This window comes from Pogoniulus pusillus, chromosome 13 (assembly GCF_015220805.1).
Source record: "Pogoniulus pusillus isolate bPogPus1 chromosome 13, bPogPus1.pri, whole genome shotgun sequence".
Lineage (NCBI taxonomy): Eukaryota > Metazoa > Chordata > Aves > Piciformes > Lybiidae > Pogoniulus > Pogoniulus pusillus.
Window position 1 is genome coordinate 3,411,731 of NC_087276.1, and position 20,075 is coordinate 3,431,805.

A 20,075-nucleotide genomic window follows, 5' to 3' on the forward strand; every position below is an offset into this window, starting at 1 on the left:
CTGCCTTCCCTTCTATATGAAGTATGGAATTGTGTATTCTCTGCTCAGTACATGGCAGACACAAAGGAGAGCTGGCACAGAGCCACACAGGGAGGTCTCAGTCAGGTTGCTCCCCCATCCCAGGGCAAGAGCACGCTGAGGACAGGGTAAGGGGTGATGGCTTTAAACTAGAATTGAGGAGATATAAACCAGACAGAAGGAAGATATTTATAGACTGTGGATGGTGCATCAGGTTGCCCAGACAGGTGGTAGATCATAGAATCAACCAGTCTGGAAGAGACCTCCAAGCTCAGCAAATCCAACCTAGCACTCAGCCCTAGACAATCAACCAGACCATGGCACTAAGTGCCCCAGCCAGGCTTTACTTCAACACCTCCAGGCACAGTGACTCCACCACCTCCCTGGGCAGCCCATTCCAATGCCAATCACTCTCTCTGCCAACAACTTCCTCCTCACATCCAGCCTAGACCACCTCTGGCACAACTTGAGACTCTGTCCCCTTCTTCTGTTGCTGCTTGCCTGGCAGAAGAGACCAACCCCACCTGGCTACAGCCTCCCTTCAGGTAGTTGTAGACAGCAATGAGGTCTGCCCTGAGCCTCCTCTTCTGCAGGCTGCACACCCCCAGCACCCTCAGCCTGTGCTCCAGGCTCCCCATCAGCTTTGTCACCCTTCTCTGGACATGTTCAACATCTCTCTTGAATTGAGGAGCCCAGAACTGGATACAGCACTCAAGCTGTGGCCTGATTGGATACCCCCTTCTCTGCAAACGTCCCAGGGCAGGCTGGACTGGGCTCTACTCAGCCTGACCAGTTCAAGATGGCCCTGCTTACTGCAGGGAAGTTGGACTAGATAAACTTTAAGGTCCCTGCCAACCCAACACCATCTGTGAGTCTATGTAACTGCAGAAGCCTGTGAAGGAGAACACCAAAAAGGATAGAGAGAAGAATTATACAGAAACTTAAAAGGAGAAGAAAAAGACAGTATCACAGTATCACCACCAAGGTTGGAAGAGACCTCACAGATCATCAAGTCCAACCCTTTAGCACAGAGCTCAAGGCCAGACCATGGCACCAAGTGCCACGTCCAGTCCTGTCTTGAACAGCTCCAGGGACGGCGACTCCACCACCACCCCGGGCAGCCCATTCCAGTGTCCAATGACTCTCTCAGGGAAGAACTTTCTCCTCACCTCCAGCCTAAATTTCCCCTGGCACAGCCTGAGGCTGTGTCCTCTTGTTCTGGTGCTGGCCACCTGAGAGAAGAGAGCAACCTCCTCCTGGCTACAGCCTCCCCTCAGGTAGTTGTAGACAGCAATAAGGTCTCCCCTGAGCCTCCTCTTCTCCAGGCTAACCAATCCCAGCTCCCTCAGCCTCTCCTCGTAGGGCTGTGCTCAAGGCCTCTCCCCAGCCTCGTTGCCCTTCTCTGGACACGCTCAAGCATCTCAATGTCCCTCCTAAACTGGGGGGCCCAGAACTGAACACAGCACTCAAGGTGTGGTCTAAGCAGTGCAGAGTCCAGGGGCAGAATGACCTCCCTGCTCCTGCTGGCCACACCATTCCTGATGCAGGCCAGGATGCCACTGGCTCTCTTGGCCACCTGGGCACACTGCTGGCTCATGTTCAGGTGGGTATCAATCAGCACCCCCAGATCCCTCTCTGTCTGGCTGCTCTCAGCCACTCCGACCCCAGCCTGTATCTCTGCATGGGGTTGCTGTGGGCAAAGTGCAGCACCCTGCACTTGGAGCTATTTAAGCCATCCCCTTGGACTCTGCCCATCTGTCCAGGTGGTCAAGGTCCTGCTGCAGAGCCCTTCTGCCCTCCAACCCAGCCACATCTGCCCCCAGCTTGGTGTCACCTGCACACTTGCTGATGACTGACTCCATGCCCTCATCCAGATCATCTATGAAGATGTTAAAGAGGATGGGGCCCAGCACTGATCCCTGAGGGACACCACTAGTGACAGCTGCCAGCTGGATGTGGCACCATTCACCACCACTCTCTGGGCTCAGCCCTCCAGCCAGTTCCTAACCCAGCACAGAGTGTTGCCATCCAAGCCATGGGCTGACAGCTTAGCCAGCAGTTTGCTGTGGGGGACAGTGTCAAAGGCCTTGCTGAAGTCCAGATAGAGCACATCCACAGGCCTCCCCACAGCCACCAAGCAGTCACCTGATCATAGAAGGCATTATCTGGTTTTGTGAGTTGATGTGGTAGGAGAGCAAGAGGCACAGACATGTCTCAATATTGAGGATGTGACCAGCAAGTTGTTAAGCAGGAAGAGAGAGAGGAATGACAGAAATCCATCACTTCCCCAGCACTGATTCATAACAAAACCCACCTGACCTGCCCAGAAAATAACAGCTCCTGATCACCTACTAACCACTGAAAAAGCAAGCATACCTGAAGTATAATCCCTCAAAGTCACCCCAAGGCACTGTTTTAGGGGCACCATAACCCCCAAGTCCCTGGTTAGATTATTCCTAAAACCTGGCAGACACCAACACAAGAGCAGAGCTACAAACCTGTACACCTATGTTTCAGGTCTCTTTCACAATGCAATTATCTTTGTAGGAAATTCTTGTGAGAACTGTGACTTTGAAGTCCCTTTAGTAATTTTTTGAGCACCAAATCACTGGTGGAGCTCATGATAAATTGGCATTCTATCAGCCACCTTTGCTACTCTCTGCCAGCTGCACTGCAAACCAGCAGAAGAGATTCCATCACAGTGGCATTTAATGAGAAAGTCACCAACGTTCAATTGTGTGTGGAGGGGGGGACAAAAATAGGACAATGATATCATAATAAAAGTGAGATTTTCTGGAGTCTCAGAGCATGGAAAAAGCTTCAGGCAGAAAACAGACTAAAAGGACACAATTGCCAGAGCAGAAAATGCTGTGAGATGCTTATAAAGTTAGAAAAGGAAATGAATACACACCTCACTGACCAAGCAAATGGCATACGGTATTTCCCCAGCTTGCTGCAGAACTGCTTGTTGGATTTTAGCACTTTCTGGGCACACTGAAAATAAATGAGAGTTATATAGTCAGCATCATCATAATTCCTGGCATATGGCACAGAACACATTCAGATACTCCTTTGCTGCTATTTGCATCGCTAAAACAAGTGAGCATGACACTGTCCTTAAGGAAAAAAACAAGCCCAAAAAGGTTCTGAGTAGACAGAAATGGTATCACAGATGACTGCCAGCATTCTAGTGTAGTGGGGGTTAGAAAGGACCTCTGGACATCATAGAATCATGGAATCATAGAATCAACCAGGTTGGAAGAGACCTCCAAGCTCATCCAGTCCAACCTAGCACCCAGCCCTAGCCAATCAACCAGACCATGGCACTAAGTGCCCCAGCCAGGCTTGGCTTCAACACCTCCAGGCACAGCAACTCCAGCACCTCCCTGGGCAGCCCATTCCAATGCCAATCACTCTCTCTGACAACAACTTCCTCCTCATATCCAGCCTAGACCTCCCCTGGCACAACTTGAGACTGTGTCCCCTTCTTCTGGTGCTGGTTGCCTGGGAGAAGAGACATAGAATGGTTTAGGTTAGAACAGACCTTAGAGATCATCTACTCAAACCTCCTTGCAGGAGTGACTCTCAACTAGAGTTTGGCTGCTCAAGGCCTCATCCAGCCTGGCCCCAAACACCCCCAGGGAGAAGGTATCCACAACCTCTCAGGGCAACCTATTCTGGAGTCTAACCACCCTGCCAGGCTGCCAAGGGAGATGGTGGGGTCACTGTCCCTGGAGCTGTTCCAGCAAAGCCTGGATGAGGCACTTAGTGCCATGGTCTGGTTGATTGGCTAGGGCTGGATGCTAGGTTGGACTGGATGAGCTTGGAGCTCTCTTCCAACCTGGCTGACTCTATGATTCATACTGAAGGAACTTCTTTCCTAAGATCCAGTCCAAATCTACTTTCCCCCAGCTTAAAACCATCCTCTCTTGTCCTGTCACTGGACACAGTGGAGTAGCACTTCCATATCAGGATGAAAGTGAGAGCATTAGAATTGCTCACAGCCCCCTCTTTTCTGCTGGAGCACAGGGCATAACCTTGGAGAAAGCTCTGTCTCCTGCACAGATTGATTCTTCTCTTACAGACAGCTCTTTTGCCAGAGGAATGGAGGCACTGCCTGCCTGTTCCAGGGTGCTGTGTAATAAATACCAGCTGAAAGTCTGCTTTTCAAGCATTGGTGAGCCAGGATTAATTGCAAACAGTTTGGTACTGCAGGTTCCCACTTGACTCCATGTTTTCAGTCACATATTAGGCATTATCTGTAGCCAATGCCTTTTCATATTTCTTTTGCAGCACCAAAACTTACGAAAAGTCCCTCTTGAGCCTTCCTGTAGGATCCCTTTAGCTATTGGAAGGCAGCTATAAGTTCTCCTCAGAGTCTTCTCTTCTCAAGGCTGAATAACTCCAGCATGCTCAGCTTATCTTCACAGCAGAGCTGTACCAGCCTTTGGATCAGCCTTGTGGCCCTCTTCTGGACTCACTCAAACACCTCCCAGTCCTTCTTACTATGGGGACATCAGAACTAGACACAGTATTCTAGGTGCAGTCTCACATCATGTTCTCTGTCCTTCACAACACAATCAACAGTGCTTTCTTTCTTGATGGTGAATCCCCTGCCAAAGCAGGGTGACCTCCTGCAGGTTGCCCAGGCAGCTTCAGAATCTCTCCAAAGAGGGTGACCACACAACCTCTCTGGGCAGCTTGGTCCACAGCTTCAGCAGCCTCACAGGAAAGAAGTTTTCTTCATGTTCACATGGAGCTTCCTGGGTTCTATTCTTTGTCTGTCACCCTTTGTCCTATCACTGGGGAGCACTGAATACGATGCTGCTGAAATCCTTTCACTACCTCTTTCAGCCACAAGTGTGTTAGTTACAGTTATTTCACTTTACTGTGACATACACAACTGCCTGCTCTCAGTGAGAAACAGGTGCTCAGCTTCCTCCTCTCAAAGACAGAAACAGGTGCCCAGGTGCCTGCTCTCAAAGACAGAAACAGGTGCCCAGGTGCCTGCTCTCAAAGACAAACAGGTGCCCACCCCAGCTTGGCTTGTATATGAAGTGTAGTAACTCATAATTATTCAAAGATGGCTGAAAGAGGATTGCACTCTGCTAAGGCATAACTAGGACAGGAATGTGCACTACAAGTTCTTCACAGAGAGAGTGATTGGCATTGGAATGGGCTGCCCAGGGAGGTGGTGGAGTCACTGTGCCTGGAGGTGTTGAAGCAAAGCCTGGATGAGGCACTTAGTGCCATGGTCTGGTTGATAGGTTGGACTGGATGAGCTTGGTTGATTCTATGAAATGGATTCATATAGTGCAAACAAAATAATGCTTCAGCAAGTCACTGGAGCTTAGACATTTGCTTTCTTCAGCTGAGCCTCCAGTGAGCTCATTGTGTTCAGCAGCCATTGACTCGTGAGGTTCGTGAACAGAGTTTGTAAGGTCTCCAGCTCCCAAAAGGCTGAAGCTGACAACAAAGGAATTGATGTTCTTGGTCAATTACCTTAAAAGAATCAGGATTCTTAATGTAAGGCTCAGCACTGCTAGCAATGTTTCCTGTAAGCACCTTCTCTATTTTTGCCACCAACACGATCTCAGAATGAGGATTGCTTATGGAGAAAACAGCCTGTGGGCAAAAGAGAACAGTTAAAGAGTGCATTGTGATGTTAGAGCAATGAAATCCTGACAGTGCTCTCTGCTGATGGGAACAGCCACAAACCAAATCCTAGAAAGGATTGCTGAGGATTATTATCTCTAGTTGCTAGGGCTGAAGTGAGCTTGTGCACACTCAGCACCTTGCAAACAGGCTACCTCAGGTCAAGAAGCACAGCAGCATCACCTAACCCAGTAACTGCTCCTCTTGGACAGAACTTAAATGATGGCCTAGATCAGGTATGACTGAGCGGGTCTTTGGGGGAATGATCAGGAGAGGAAAAGGGTAAGGGCTTTGGGGGTAAGGTTTCCAGCAGCACCAAGAATGTCTAAGTACTCTGTGCTTACTACAGGATCTGGGAGTTGCTTTACATCGTGGTTTGGTTTGGCTGGCTTGGGAGATGTCAGCAAGTGAACCAAAGGACACAAGGCCAGTTCCTCCAAATAGCAGACATCAACTTTTTTCCTGTGTTTTGATTGTAAATGGTTTTAAGGCCTACACAAGGAGCTCAAAAATGAAGCATCTGCATACAGGTACCTTCGATACACACATCTGTGATGATCTGGGAGTCACTCACCCCCACCGCCCGCCATGAAATCACCCAGACTAGACTCAGCCAAGCTGGAGATTAGAATGGAGCTTTATATTCACAGCTTAGCACAATAGACAAGCAGACAGTCACAATCTACACAGCTTCAGACAGAAATAGACAAGTTAAAGGTAACACAGAAACACAACAGCCCTCCCAGAAACCTGAGTCCCCAGGAGGGGCTCCCAACCACCTTTCTACCCCTCTACCTTATCCCAGACTTTGCCTTACATGCAAGGTGAGTTTGGAGGATTGGCAAGGGGGGTTAGAAAGCAGAAGGATTAGCTACACAGAAGCATACCAGGGAGAAAAAGTACAGGCACCAACTGTGACAGAGACCCACTGCATTGCCTATGTTTGTGTTCTTGTTTTTATCCATCTCAGCAAGCCTATGAGTGCAGCAGACATTACCATTGGTTCCTTTTCACATCCCTAGCATCTAATTCCCCTCACTAAAATATTCCAGTCAGTTTTAAATGAGCACAACACCAAGGAAAGCTATCCTTGAAGACAAGAAGCACTGATAGCACAGGTAAGTTCCCTGACAGAAATGACTGCTGCTAGTGAACTAAAATAAGTTACACAAGGCACATGTGCAATACCTGTTTTGGGTATTTCAGCCATTCCTCTGGGAACCCCTTGACCTGTGGTTCTTCCAGTTCATTTGAGTCCATGTTTTCAACAGTGCCATTTTCCAGGGAGGAAGAAGGACCTGAAATCATCTGCCTAACAAGGGCATGGTTCAAATCCACATGGAAGTCAGCAGAGATCTTCCTGCCATCCCTGACATCATACAGTGCCACGCTCACGAAGAAAGGCTCCACCTGCAGAAAACACCAGAAACACAGTGTGCTGGTAACTGAGAGCTAGGGGATAAATTCCATCCCTTAATAGCTTCCTGCAACTAGAAAACAACAAAAAAAAGCAAGCAACCAAAGATGATCTACTGTTGCAGCTACCTCTCTGCTGCCGCCGGAACGCTGTCACAGCTCACACAGACCAGTGTGATCAAAAGCAATGCCACATGGACTCCAGGCCATTCAGTGTGAATTATACCACAGACACTTCACTGATTGTTCTGACCCTCATTATATAGTCTTTGAGCACAGAGCACACACCTACACATGAGCATGAGGCAAGCACAACCCAGTCCTTCCCATAAACCCTGCCTTGTTTTTCTCATTAACTTAGAATGTGATAGAACGTCACAGAGTCAGCCAGGTTGGAAGAGACCAACCTAGCACTCAGCCCTATCCAGTCAACCAGACCATGGCACTAAGTGCCCCAGCCAGGCTTTGATTCAACACCTCCAGCAACAGAGACTCCACCACCTCCCTGGGCAGCCCATTCCAATGCCAATCACTCTCTCTGACAACAACTTCCTCCCAACATCCAGCCTATACCTCCCCTGCCACAGCTTGAGACTGTGTCCCCTTCTTCTGGTGCTGCTTGCCTGGCAGAAGAGCCCAACCCCACCTGGCTACAGCCTCCCTTCAGGGAGTTGTAGACAGCAATGAGCTCTGCCCTGAGCCTCCTCTTCTGCAGGCTGCACACCCCCAGCACCCTCAGCCTCTCCTCACAGGACTCTGCTCCAGGCCCCTCACCAGCTTTGTTGCCCTTCTCTGGACACCTTCCAGCACCTCAACATCTCTCTTGAATTGAGGAGCCCAGAACTGGACACAGCACTCAAGGGGTGGCCTGAGCAGTGCTGAGTCCAGGGGCAGAAGAACCTCCCTTGTCCTACTGGCCACACTGCTCCTGAGCCAGGCCAGGATGCCATTGGCTCTCTTAGCCACCTGGGCACACTGCTGGCTCATCTTCAGCCTACTACAATCTCATCCCATTGGCCTCTGCCCACCCATCCAGCCTGCCTAGGTCCCTCTCCTTTTTCAGATAAGGCAGCCAGCAGCTGTGGGGAATCAAGGCCAGCACTCAATTGGTGTTATCATTCTCACATGCCATTCTCACAGTCCACAGATAATTAATTCATTGAAGACCTGCCAAAGTCAGTTTCCAAGCACAGAACCATTCATTACAGAATCATTCAGGCTGGAAAAGACCTCTGAGTTCATCAAGTCCAACACTCTACCCAGCACCTCTGTGACCACCAGATCCTTTCTTCACCTTCCCCAGCAGTGAGGCCACACTACATTCTTAAGACTTCCAGGTACTTTTGGAGACCTTTGTGCACAGTTTACATTTTAGCATTGATTTAGTTTAAAAATAATGACAAATAAAAGGGTAAGTGGTGCCTCTCACCATCATCATCAATAGCTAAAGGGCAGATGTCAAGAGAGATGCCCAGTGACAGCACAAGGGGCAATGGCCACAAACTGGAACCCAGGAGGTTCCATTTCAACATGAAGAAAAACTTCTTTCTGTAAGGGTGCTGGAGCACTGAACCAGGCTGGCACAGAGAAGTTGTGGAGTCTCCTTCTGTGTCTGTAAGGGTGCTGGAGCACTGAACCAGGCTGGCACAGAGAAGTTATGGAGTCTCCTTCTGTGTCTGTAAGGGTGCTGGAGCACTGAACCAGGCTGGCACAGAGAAGTTATGGAGTCTCCTTCTGTGTCTGTAAGGGTGCTGGAGCACTGAACCAGGCTGGCACAGAGAAGTTATGGAGTCTCCTTCTGTGTCTGTAAGGGTGCTGGAGCACTGAACCAGGCTGGCACAGAGAAGTTATGGAGTCTCCTTCTGTGTCTGTAAGGGTGCTGGAGCACTGAACCAGGCTGGCACTGAGAAGTTATGGAGTCTCCTTCTCTGCCTGTAAAGGTGCTGGAGCACTGAACCAGGCTGGCACAGAGAAGTTGTGGAGTCTCCTCTGCCTGTAATAAGGGTGCTGGAGCACTGAACCAGGCTGGCACAGAGCAGTTATGGAGTCTCCTTCTGTGTCTGTAAGGGTGCTGGAGCACTGAACCAGGCTGGCACAGAGAAGTTGTGCAGTCTCCTCTGCCTGTAAGGGTGCTGGAGCACTGAACCAGGCTGGCACAGAGAAGTTATGGAGTCTCCTTCTCTGGAAAGATTCCAGACTGCTCTGTTTCAGCAGGGAGAGCGAACTACTTAATCTCCAGAGATTCCTTACAACCCACATCATGTGGAGATTCTGGGATTACTCTGTCGGAAATAGATGTTCCATTTAGCTGGCAGAACAAGAGCATTCAAACTGGTCTATTGCACACTACCAGGAAATTAAGTCCTACAACTGTAAGTAACCTCCAATGAGCCTCCAGAGTTCTGATGAAATAGAATCATAGAACCAACCAGATTGGAAGAGACCTCAAAGATCACAGCATCACAGTATCACCAAGGTTGGAAGAGACCTCACAGATCATCAAGTCCAACCCTTTAGCACAGAGCTCAAGGCCAGACCATGGCACCAAGTGCCACGTCCAATCCTGTCTTGAACAGCTCCAGGGACGGCGACTCCACCACCTCCCCAGGCAGCCCATTCCAGTGTCCAATGACTCTCTCAGTGAAGAACTTTCTCCTCACCTCCAGCCTAAATCTCCCCTGGCACAGCCTGAGGCTGTGTCCTCTTGTTCTGGTGCTGGCCACCTGAGAGAAGAGAGCAACCTCCTCCTGGCCACAACCTCCCCTCAGGTAGTTGTAGACAGCAATGAGGTCTCCCCTGAGCCTCCTCTTCTCCAGGCTAACCAATCCCAGCTCCCTCAGCCTCTCCTCGTAGGGCTGTGCTCAAGGCCTCTCCCCAGCCTCGTTGCCCTTCTCTGGACACGCTCAAGCATCTCAATGTCCCTCCTAAACTGGGGGGCCCAGAACTGAACACAGCACTCAAGGTGAGGTCTAACCAGTGCAGAGTACAGGGGCAGAATGACCTCCCTGCTCCTGCTGGCCACACCATTCCTGATGCAGGCCAGGATGCCACTGGCTCTCTTGGCCACCTGGGCACACTGCATCGTCCAGTCCAACCTAGCACCCAGCCCTATCCAGTCAACTAGACCATGACACTAAGTGCCTCATCCGGTCTCAGAGCAACACCTTTGAGTTGTGCAGAAATCAGACTCTTAAGATCTTTGGAGACAAAGAACAATGCATGGCAGGTCCAATATCCTTTGCTTTTTCTGGCTCTGTCATTTTCAGTATCAGACAGAGCGAATCACTGCATGCCCTTGGTACAGTTGCCATGAATGCATTTAAACAGTTATTCCAGCTTGCCAAAAAAATAAAAGCCCCAACACATATTGATTATATCATGCTGAATGTGCACTCACTGCAGAGGTCATCTACAGAAGGAAAAACATATATATATAAAAGAAATCAATGCCTCATATGTAATGCATGAGAGCTGAGAAGCCACCACACTGCTTTTCCCAGACTTTCTTGTTTCTGAGGAGAGCTAACTAAAAGCTGTGGACTGACAGCAACAGCTTGCTTGTCTCTGCATCTTCCTCTTAAATTAAGCAACATTTTCTGGTTTGTCCTGGTTTTGTTTGGGTTTTAGCACTAGATGAAGCATCCAGTCCTTTCTATTTTGCTTTATCTTCTGTAACTTCATCTGCTTTATTCCTGGTTTCTCTCTCTGAAAAACAAAGCAACAGCTCACTAGCAACTGGTGTTTGTTGTCTCCTTACATAGGCCTTGGCAGTCTGTACTTGTGCTTCCTATAGAGATGGGTGAGAATCCAGGACTGCAAGGATTTCACATTCCCCACTGAACTCTAGCTTAAAGTCTGCAACTTACAGCAAAACGTTTAGTGCTCACAAGTTTCATTATGCTGTCCAAAGGGAAGGGCAGATGGGGAGGAGTGAATGCAGTGTGCTTTCCTCTTTGGAAAGTAACAACGGCAGGGAAAGGGGGAAAGGGGGGAAAAGGGAAACGGGGGGGGGGGGGGGGGGGGGGGAAGGGAAAAGAGGGGGGGAAGGGAAAAGGGGGGAAAAGGGAAAAGGGGGGAAATAGGGAAAAGGGGGGGAAAAGGGAAAAAGGGGGGAAAAGGGAAAAGGGGGGGAAGAGGGAAAAAGGGGGAAAAGGAAAGGGGGGGGAAAGGAAAGGGGGGGGAAGGGAAAGGGGGGAAAAGGAAAGGGGGGGAAAAGGGAAAGGGGGGGGGAAGAGAAAGGGGGGGGAAGAGAAGGGGGGGGAAGAGAAAGGGGGGGGAAGAGAAAGGGGGGGGAAGGAAAGGGGGGGGGAAAGGAAAGGGGGGGGGAAGGGAAAGGGGGGGGAAAAGGGAAAGGGGGGGGAAAAGGGAAAGGGGGGGAAAAGGGAAAGGGGGGGGAAGAGAAAGGGGGGGGAAGAGAAAGGGGGGGGAAGAGAAAGGGGGGGGAAGAGAAAGGGGGGGGAAGAGAAAGGGGGGGGAAGAGAAAGGGGGGGGGAAGAGAAAGGGGGGGGAAGAGAAAGGGGGGGGACGAGAAAGGGGGGGGAAGAGAAAGGGGGGGGAAGAGAAAGGGGGGGGAAGAGACAGGGGGGGGAAAGGAAAGGGGGGGGAAGGAAAGGGGGGGAAAGGTAAGGGGGGGGAAGGAAAGGGGGGGGAAGGAAAGGGGGGGAAAGGAAAGGGGGGGGAAGGGAAAGGGGGGGAAAAGGGAAAGGGGGGGAAAAGGGAAAGGGGGGGAAAAGGGAAAGGGGGGGAAAAGGGAAAGGGGGGGAAAAGGGAAAGGGGGGGAAAAGGGAAAGGGGGGGAAAAGGGAAAGGGGGGGAAAAGGGAAAGGGGGGGAAAAGGGAAAGGGGGGGAAAAGGGAAAGGGGGGGAAAAGGGAAAGGGGGGGGAAGAGAAAGGGGGGGGAAGAGAAAGGGGGGGGGAAGAGAAAGGGGGGGAAGAGAAAGGGGGGGGAAGAGAAAGGGGGGGGAAGAGAAAGGGGGGGGAAAGGAAAGGGGGGGAAAGGAAAGGGGGGGGAAAGGAAAGGGGGGGGAAGGAAAGGGGGGGGAAGAGAAAGGTGGGGGGAAGAGAAAGGGGGGGAAGAGAAAGGGGGGGAAGAGAAAGCAGGGAAGAGGGAACAAGGGAAAGAGGGAACATGGGAAAGAGGGAACATGGGAAAGAGGAAGAAATGAAAGAGGGGAAAAAGGGAAAGAGGGGAAAAAGGGAAAGAGGGGAAAAAGGGAAAGAGGGGAAAAAGGGAAAGAGGGGAAAAAGGGAAAGAGGGGAAAAAGGGAAAGAGGGAGCGGGTGAAAGAGGGAAAGAGGGGGAAAAGAGGGAAAGAGGGGGGAAAGAGGGAAAGAGGGGGGGAAGAGGGAAAGAGGGGGGAAGAGGGAAAGAGGGGGGAAGAGGGAAAGAGGGGGGAAAGGGAAAGAGGGGGGAAAGAGGGAAAGAGGGGGGAAAGGGAAAGAGGGGGGAAAGAGGGGGGAAAGGGAAAGAGGGGAGAAAAGGGAAAGGGGGGGGGAAAGGGAAAGGGGGGGGGGAAAGGGAAAGAGATGGGGGAAAAGGGAAAGAGGGGGGGGGAAAGGGAAAGAGAAAAAAGAAGAGAAAGAGAAAAGGGAAGAGAAAGGTCAGGGAAATAAGCACAGCTTACATTGGTTGCAGGATCATTTTCGTTTTCAGTCACGCAGGCCTGGAGATTCAAAGTGAGGGATCTGCAAGTTATCAAGATCCTCTTTGCAGGCTTTTCTTCAAATGGCTTGACCACCAAGTTTGTCCCTGGAAACTCCTTCTTCTGAGGATTCAAGGACTGAAAGGAGTTGGATAATTAGTTACACAGGAGAAAAGCATGGCATTCCAAAGCTCACTAAACCCTTTAAAGGTCTTGACAATCACTGAAGCACCTGAAACCCCCAGAAACTCATTGCTGTCTTCATATTATCATAGCCTTGATTCATAGACAAAGATTGCCCAAGGGCATAGGTAGTCAGAGGCATAATTATGGATCCAAGATAGGTTTTTATAATGCTAGAACAGGTATTTTTTTGTTGTTTCCTTACTGCTTCTGAAACTGTACCTTTAAATGGCCTCATGTCAATTAAAACAGCCTTCTAGTATCTGACTGCCACATCACTTTTAGGACTAGATTTCAGACTTTCCCTTTCTTTCTCCTCATCACTATTTCAACTAGCTTAATACTTCTGATAATGGCATCACAGTTGACTGACAAGTTGAAATCTGATTCTGCTTAAGCCTCCTTCACAACTAAAAGAGTTTCCACTTAAATCACCAACAAACATACATCCAGTGCAAGAAATAATATTCTGAGATCTCACATTAAATTATCACCATAGAATCAAGCAGGTTGGAAGAGACCTCCAAGATCATCCAGTCCAACCTAGCACCCAGCCCTAGCCAGCCAACCAGACCATGGCACTAAGTGCCTCAGCCAGGCTTGGCTTCAACACCTCCAGGGACAGTGACTCCACCACCTCCCTGGGCAGCCCATTCCAATGCCAATCACTCTCTCTGCCAATAACTTCCTCCTAACATCCAGCCTAGACCTCCCCTGGCACAACTTGAGACTGTGTCCCCTTGTTCTGTTGCTGGTTGCCTGGCAGAAGAGACCAACCCCACCTGGCTACAACCTCCCTTCAGGTAGCTGCAGACAGCAATGAGCTCTGCCTTGAGCCTCCTCTGCTGCAGTCTGCACACCCCCAGCTCCCTCAGCCTCTCCTCACAGGGCTCTGCTCCAGGCCCCTCCCCAGCCTTGCTGCCCTTCTCTGGACACCTTCCAGCACCTCAACAGCTCTCTGCAATGGAGGAGCCCAGAACCGGAGATAAGTTCAAGCCTAAATTTCCCCTGGCGTAGCTTGAGGCTGTGTCCTCTTGTTCTGGTGCTGGCCACCTGAGAGAAGAGAGCAACCTCCTCCTGGCCACAACCTCCCCTCAGGTAGTTGCAGACAGCAATGAGGTCTCCCCTGAGCCTCCTCTTCTCCAGGCTAACCAATCCCAGCTCCCTCAGCCTCTCCTCGTAGGGCTGTGCTCAAGGCCTCTCCCCAGCCTCGTTGCCCTTCTCTGGACATGCTCAAGCATCTCAATGTCCCTCCTAAACTGGGGGGCCCAGAACTGAACACAGCACTCAAGGTGTGGTCTAAGCAGTGCAGAGTCCAGGGGCAGAATGACCTCCCTGTTCCTGCTGGCCACACACAGCTGCAGGGGGCTGAGCCTGCCAGCCCCCTGGGGTGGACACCGCAGGTTGTTTTGACACAGGGCAACCTATCTGCACCTTACACATAACTCTGAGCCAATCTGTACTGCCCACTTGTGCCAGCCCCAGGCTGATTGTGCACGCCTTTCCTGAGTACTATATAAGCACTGCACTGCCCTAATAAAGTGTACTGCATTGCTAGCAGCTGAGTTGACTCGTCAGTACCCTGATCTCGACTCCACCAGCATCCCGTAGACCGAGAGTATAAACACAGATACACATAGAACAAGAGTAGAAACGTAGATAAGGCATTCAGGCACTGCCTGGGCTCAGGGCTGCATTTCTCTCTAACCTCACCTCCCATCTCTCTGATTAATCCACATGCTTCCTAACCCTCCTAGCCGAGCCTCTATTCTTCCTTGGGGCACAAGGCAATGTCTGAGGTAAGGTTGAGAGGGGTGGGAGGAGGTGGAAAGGTGGTTGGGAGCCTCTCCTAGGGACTCAGGTTTCTGGGAGGGCTGTTGTGTTTCTGTATTACCTTTTAGCTTATTATTTACAGCTTAGCACAGTATACAAGCAGATATTTACAGTATATACAGTTATGCACAGAAATAGACAAGCTGCTAGGAACCTGAGGTGATAAAAACCAGACTTCACTTACTGCTATATCAGGATCCAAAGAGAAGAGATTTAGTCGCTCTGTGTTGCGAGAGGCTTTCACTGTTTCTTCTGTTTCTGTGGTGTACTGTGGTGATAGACAATAAATCAGGGGTGTACAAAAATACCAAACCCCAACAGAAAGCCATGGGTTTGTTAGACTGCCAAAGAAATGACCACTGCTTCCCTTGTAGAAACACAGAATCACAGAATCAACCAGGCTAGAAGAGACCTCCAAGATCATGCAGTCCAACCTAGCACCCACTTCTTGTTTCTGCAGCAGTTATCCCAGAGCACCTTCAAGCTCTCTTTGAAGGTTGTAAGCATGTCAGGCAGAGATTTTCAGGCCCTCATATACTTCTAAGGAACCACACAATAGATGAAATTAAGTAAGCCAAATTCATATATGTTACTAAAGAATCCCTTATGGAAGACTCAGTGGTAGATCACTGCAGTAACACCACTTCCAACCTGGTTGATTCTATGATTCAGGGATTCCCAAGCTGAGGGAAAAACCCTCCAGTGCTACAGAAACCCCTTGTGTCAGAGGAAACAGGGAAGTACAGAGCAGCCTCAGAGGTAGACACACACATAGACTGTGATGTCACCCAAGGTCAAGGTGAGGAGTCTCCTCCCCATCCATCCATCTGCTACAAAGCAGGATATGTCATACCCATTTTGTCTCTGATGGAGACATGTTCAAGTTAATAATGAGCTCTTTGATAAAACCAACCCAACCACCTCCTGAAGTTACTTGGTTTTTTCCTACTCTGCCTTTTAGAAGTTTGTGACAATTTCTTCCCCAGTCATCCAACATGTCAAGTATACCCTGCATGTTCTCTTCCCCTTAAAGATCCCTCACAGTATCTTTGAAAGCTTCCTTCTCACTCTGAACAGGCTCAGTTCCTTCAATCTGTCTCCACACTTTGGTGCTCCTGCCTTTTCTTTATTTTTCAATCTCTGAATTATTAAAGGGGTCCACAACTTTCCTGGTGGCCCAAGAGTGAGTAGCAAGCAGGCATAGTACAGGAGATGCTCCAGGTCATGTCCCATCCAATGTTATGTGGTTTTCAGAGTACCACGACATTGCTAACACACATTCAATAACAAGCAGAAGCAGCACAGCAAGATTAAGAGCCCTGTGTTCACTTTTCAACATCCCACCCACAGGTTGGCTTGCAGGAGCAGTTCCCACTGTGCCCCTGATCTACTAGTTCAGGTAGAGATGGGATGAGAAAATGTAGCTACTGTGTACTAGGGACAGGCTATAGACCCCTGCTGCAGCCAGGCCTAAAGAGCAAGGTGGGGAAAGAGAAATGAACCACCTAAATAGCAACACAAGCATCACACAACATGCAAACCACCTATTTTAGCCTTGCAGGCCACCAGCAGTCTATGAAACCTTTAGAAACAGAGAAGATGATCAGAAACTGCTGCTGTCCTCAAAACAAACTCAGATGAATCACAGAATCAGTCAGGGTTGGAAAGGACCACAAGGAGCAGCCAGTTCCAACCCCCCTGCCATGCCCAGGGACACCCTACCCTAGAGCAGGCTGCACACAGCCTCAGCCAGCCTGGCCTCAAACACCTCCAGCCATGGGGCCTCAACCACCTCCCTGGGCAACCCATTCCAGCCTCTCACCACTCTCCTGCTCAACAACTTCCTCCTCATGTCCAGACCAAACCTACCCACCTGCAGCTTTGCTCCATTCCCCCAAGTCCTGTCACTCCCTGAGAGCCTCAAAAGTCCCTCCCCAGCTTTTTTGTAGCCCCCTTCAGCCACTGAAAGGCCACTGATACTGAAAAGATGCATTTTAGCTGCTTGGTTGTTTTGCTTACATTTTGGGTATTTAATCCCAGGTGACAACTTCATATCTATGAACACAACCTGCAGGAAAATGTGGACCAAATTCTGTTTTCATTTGCAGCTACAGCTCCCAGTGCAAATCTGTGAGAGCAGATCACCCTCAAACATCACTTGAACATCATCCTAAGCAGCATTTGGCTGTGTAAGTAGACAGCATCTACCTCAGGTCACCGACAGAAGATTGCAAAGGGATGATGCATTCATTAAAAAAAGGCAGTGAAGTTTTTCCAGTCCAGCTTTTTACCTAAAAGCCTCTCAGCAGAGTCTACAATACTTTCCTCTACACAAAGCAGCTGATGAGGACAAGAGGCCTCCCCTGACACCAGGAGTATTTTCAATGAAATTACAGAAGGTGATGAGCAGTTCATGGCTCATTTCCCTCCAAGTCACACAGGAAATCTTGGCTCTCCAAGGGCCAAGCTCTTCTGAAATGCAGTTAAAAAGAGGAAAGATTTTACAGATAACTGCAGGGACCAGACCTTTACAGACTTCACAGGGCTAAGTAAAACCACTCCAGAGAGCACCTCCTTTCTTTACATTCAGTGGAGCTTTCCCCTCTTCAACAAAGCTGCTCAGAAAGAAAACCATCCCTGTCACAGAATCAACCAGGTTGGAAGAGACCTTCAAGATCATCCACTCAAACCTAGCACCCAGCCCTAGACAGTCAAATAGACCATGGCACTAAGTGCCTCAGCCAGGCTTTGCTTCAACACCTCCAGGGATGGTGACTCCACCACCTCCCTGGGCAGCCCATTCCAATGCCAATCACTCTCTCTGCCAACAGCTTCCTCCTAACATCCAGCCTAGACCTCCCCTGCCACAGCTTGAGACTGTGTCCCCTTGTTCTCTTGCTGGTTGCCTGGCAGAAGAGACCAACCCCCAACCTAGCTACAATGTCCCTTCAGGTAGTTGTAGACAGCAATAAGGTCACCCCTGAGCCTCCTCTTCTCCAGGCTAACCAACCCCAGCTCCCTCAGCCTCTCCTCACAGGGTTTGTAATGGCTCTAACAATGTCAAGGGGCTGTGCTGTGCTTTCAAACCTTTCCCAGCACTAATGGTCACCTCTGAGCAGACAGTTCTCACCTAGCAGACTTTCTGCTGAGCCTGTAGAGGTAAATAAAACACCCATTACCTTTGCAAAGTCTGGGTGCAAGGCGTTCTCTGAAGAATCAGTCTCTTCTTGGGAGCAGTCACAACTCACTGAAACTTCTGCAGGGTCTGGAAAAGAAGGAGAAAAAAAAAGGCAATTGTTTTTAATCATACTCACCAGCACTATTGGGTTTAAGAAAATCTTTCCCCATGATACCTCTTTTTACTCTCTTCAGTACCACTGCAGTAACAAGTGGAAGAGATACTAATGAAAACCTTTGTCCTCCACCTCGTGTCCCATTGGTGCTTGCTGTAACTTGGTCTCTAAGCTTTCTAACTCAGAGAGCTGTCTCTACTCAGGGAGATGTCTGACACAGACATCATGCTCACAACAGACACCTTTCCTTGTTCTTTCAATCCCTTCCAAGTGAGCACCAAGGCTTTATTTCTAGAAGATCCTGTACTTCCAGCAAGCAGAGGCTTCAGGGGGGCAGGCAGGACCTTACTTGCCTTCTGGGAAGTGGAGGGATGCAGCCTGGGCTCCATTAGATCTCCAGAGCACAGCCTACTCTTTGCTTCACAAGTTCACCAGAGACCAGGCTGCTTTCACTAGGTCCCTCAGCCCATTCCAGCCACTTAGGGCTCTTCTGCCAGGAAAGCATCATGCCTTTTGACAAGTTAACTCCATAGCACATTCCTGCTGCTTGTTATTAGGGTTTTTATCAGTAAAGTCTTCTGTGTTCTGCTAGCCTTATGTCACTGACCTCTTATGCACATGTTTCTCCCTGTTTCAGTAACGTCCCCCACGGGTGGGACTTTCAAAAGCACTTCTCTGCTTCTGAAGTGCAATTTTCTTCTATCTCCAGATTATAAAAACATCTTGAGCAGTTTGGTGAGGATGCTGTCCCTCCACAACCAGACTGTACTATCAACACCAGGCTAAAGCCTTCAACTAGCTTTGAACTTCCCCAAGATTCAGACCCATGTGGGCTCAACACTTTGATTCAGCTGAGAGTACAAGCAGTGCAATGCTGTATGAAAGTTTCAAGTGTTTCCAGCCTCAGAACTTCAGCTGGGGCTCATCCAAACCAAATGGGGATTTATGATGTGAAGGAAATGAGTTACTGCCATGAGAAGAGCACAGTGCAACAGAGCATCCAAGACTTTCTTCCATGGTGAAAGCATATAAATACACAAACTCACAAAAACAAGAACCCAAAAGCCAGCAAAGCTTCCAAGGAAAAGATTGTTAAAGAAAACAAAAGGCTGGAAAAGGAACTGATCTAACCTCTCTGCAGCACAGAATGCTTTAAAACCTTTAGACTCCCCAGGCACTATAACACAAAGTACTATAATAGCACTGACAGAGAGGGCTGTATTTGACAAGGAGTTGTGTGAGCAGAGCCAAGCTGTGTTGCTCCATCTGACTTTGTGGGGAGCAGCCTTTTGAAAATGGTCTGTGAGGACTCATCTGACATCTTCCAGGGATTGCCAAAAGACAGATGCTGCTGCGACAGAAATCGACTGGCACCAAATCCACCACAGGCTGAGGCAGTTAAAATGATTCAACAGTGAGACAGATTCAACCCCAAGCACAAATCCAGGCTGGGCAGGGAGTGGTTGGAGAGCAATCCTGAGGAGAGGGACTTGGGGGTGCTGGTGGAGGAGAAGCTCAACAGGAGCCAGCAGTGTGCACTTGCAGCCCAGAAAGCCAAGCAGAGCCTGGGCTGCAGCAGCAGCAGTGTGGCCAGCAGGGCCAAGGAGGTGATTCTCCCCCTCTGCTCTGCTCTGCTGAGACCCCACCTGGAGTACTGCATCCAGTTCTGGAGCCTCTATGACAAGAGTGATGTGGAGATGCTGGAGTGTGTCCAGAGCAGGGCCAGGAGGATGCTCAGAGGCTGTAGCAGCTCTGCTGTGAGCACAGACTGAAAGAGTTGGAGCTGTGCAGTCTGGAGCAGAGGAGGCTCCCAGGTGACCTGCTTGTGGCCTTCCAGCATCCGAAGTGGGCTACAAAAAACTGGGGAGGGACTTTTGAGGCAGTGAGGGAGTGCCAGGACAGGGGGTAATGGAGCACAGTTGGAGACGGGGAGAGTCAGGCTGGAGGTGAGGAGGAAGTTGTTGAGCAGGAGAGTGGTGAGAGGCTGGACTGGGTTGCCCAGGGAGGTGGTTGAGGCCCCATGGCTGGAGGTGTTTC

At 49.8% G+C, this 20,075-nt stretch overlaps 1 protein-coding gene across 1 annotated transcript in view; it reads right to left on the reverse strand.

Annotated features, from left to right (window-relative positions):
• The window catches only part of DOCK10 (dedicator of cytokinesis 10), a 243,408-nt gene that overhangs the window by 120,703 nt on the left and 102,630 nt on the right, over window positions 1-20,075 (reverse strand). The window contains exons 9-14 of the mRNA XM_064152795.1: window positions 17,925-18,010; window positions 14,930-15,013; window positions 12,712-12,867; window positions 6,862-7,083; window positions 5,521-5,643; window positions 2,930-3,012 (exon numbers count right to left, since the gene is read on the reverse strand). Coding sequence (XP_064008865.1) covers window positions 2,930-3,012; window positions 5,521-5,643; window positions 6,862-7,083; window positions 12,712-12,867; window positions 14,930-15,013; window positions 17,925-18,010 — 754 coding nt within the window. The remainder of the gene's footprint in view (window positions 1-2,929; window positions 3,013-5,520; window positions 5,644-6,861; window positions 7,084-12,711; window positions 12,868-14,929; window positions 15,014-17,924; window positions 18,011-20,075) is intronic.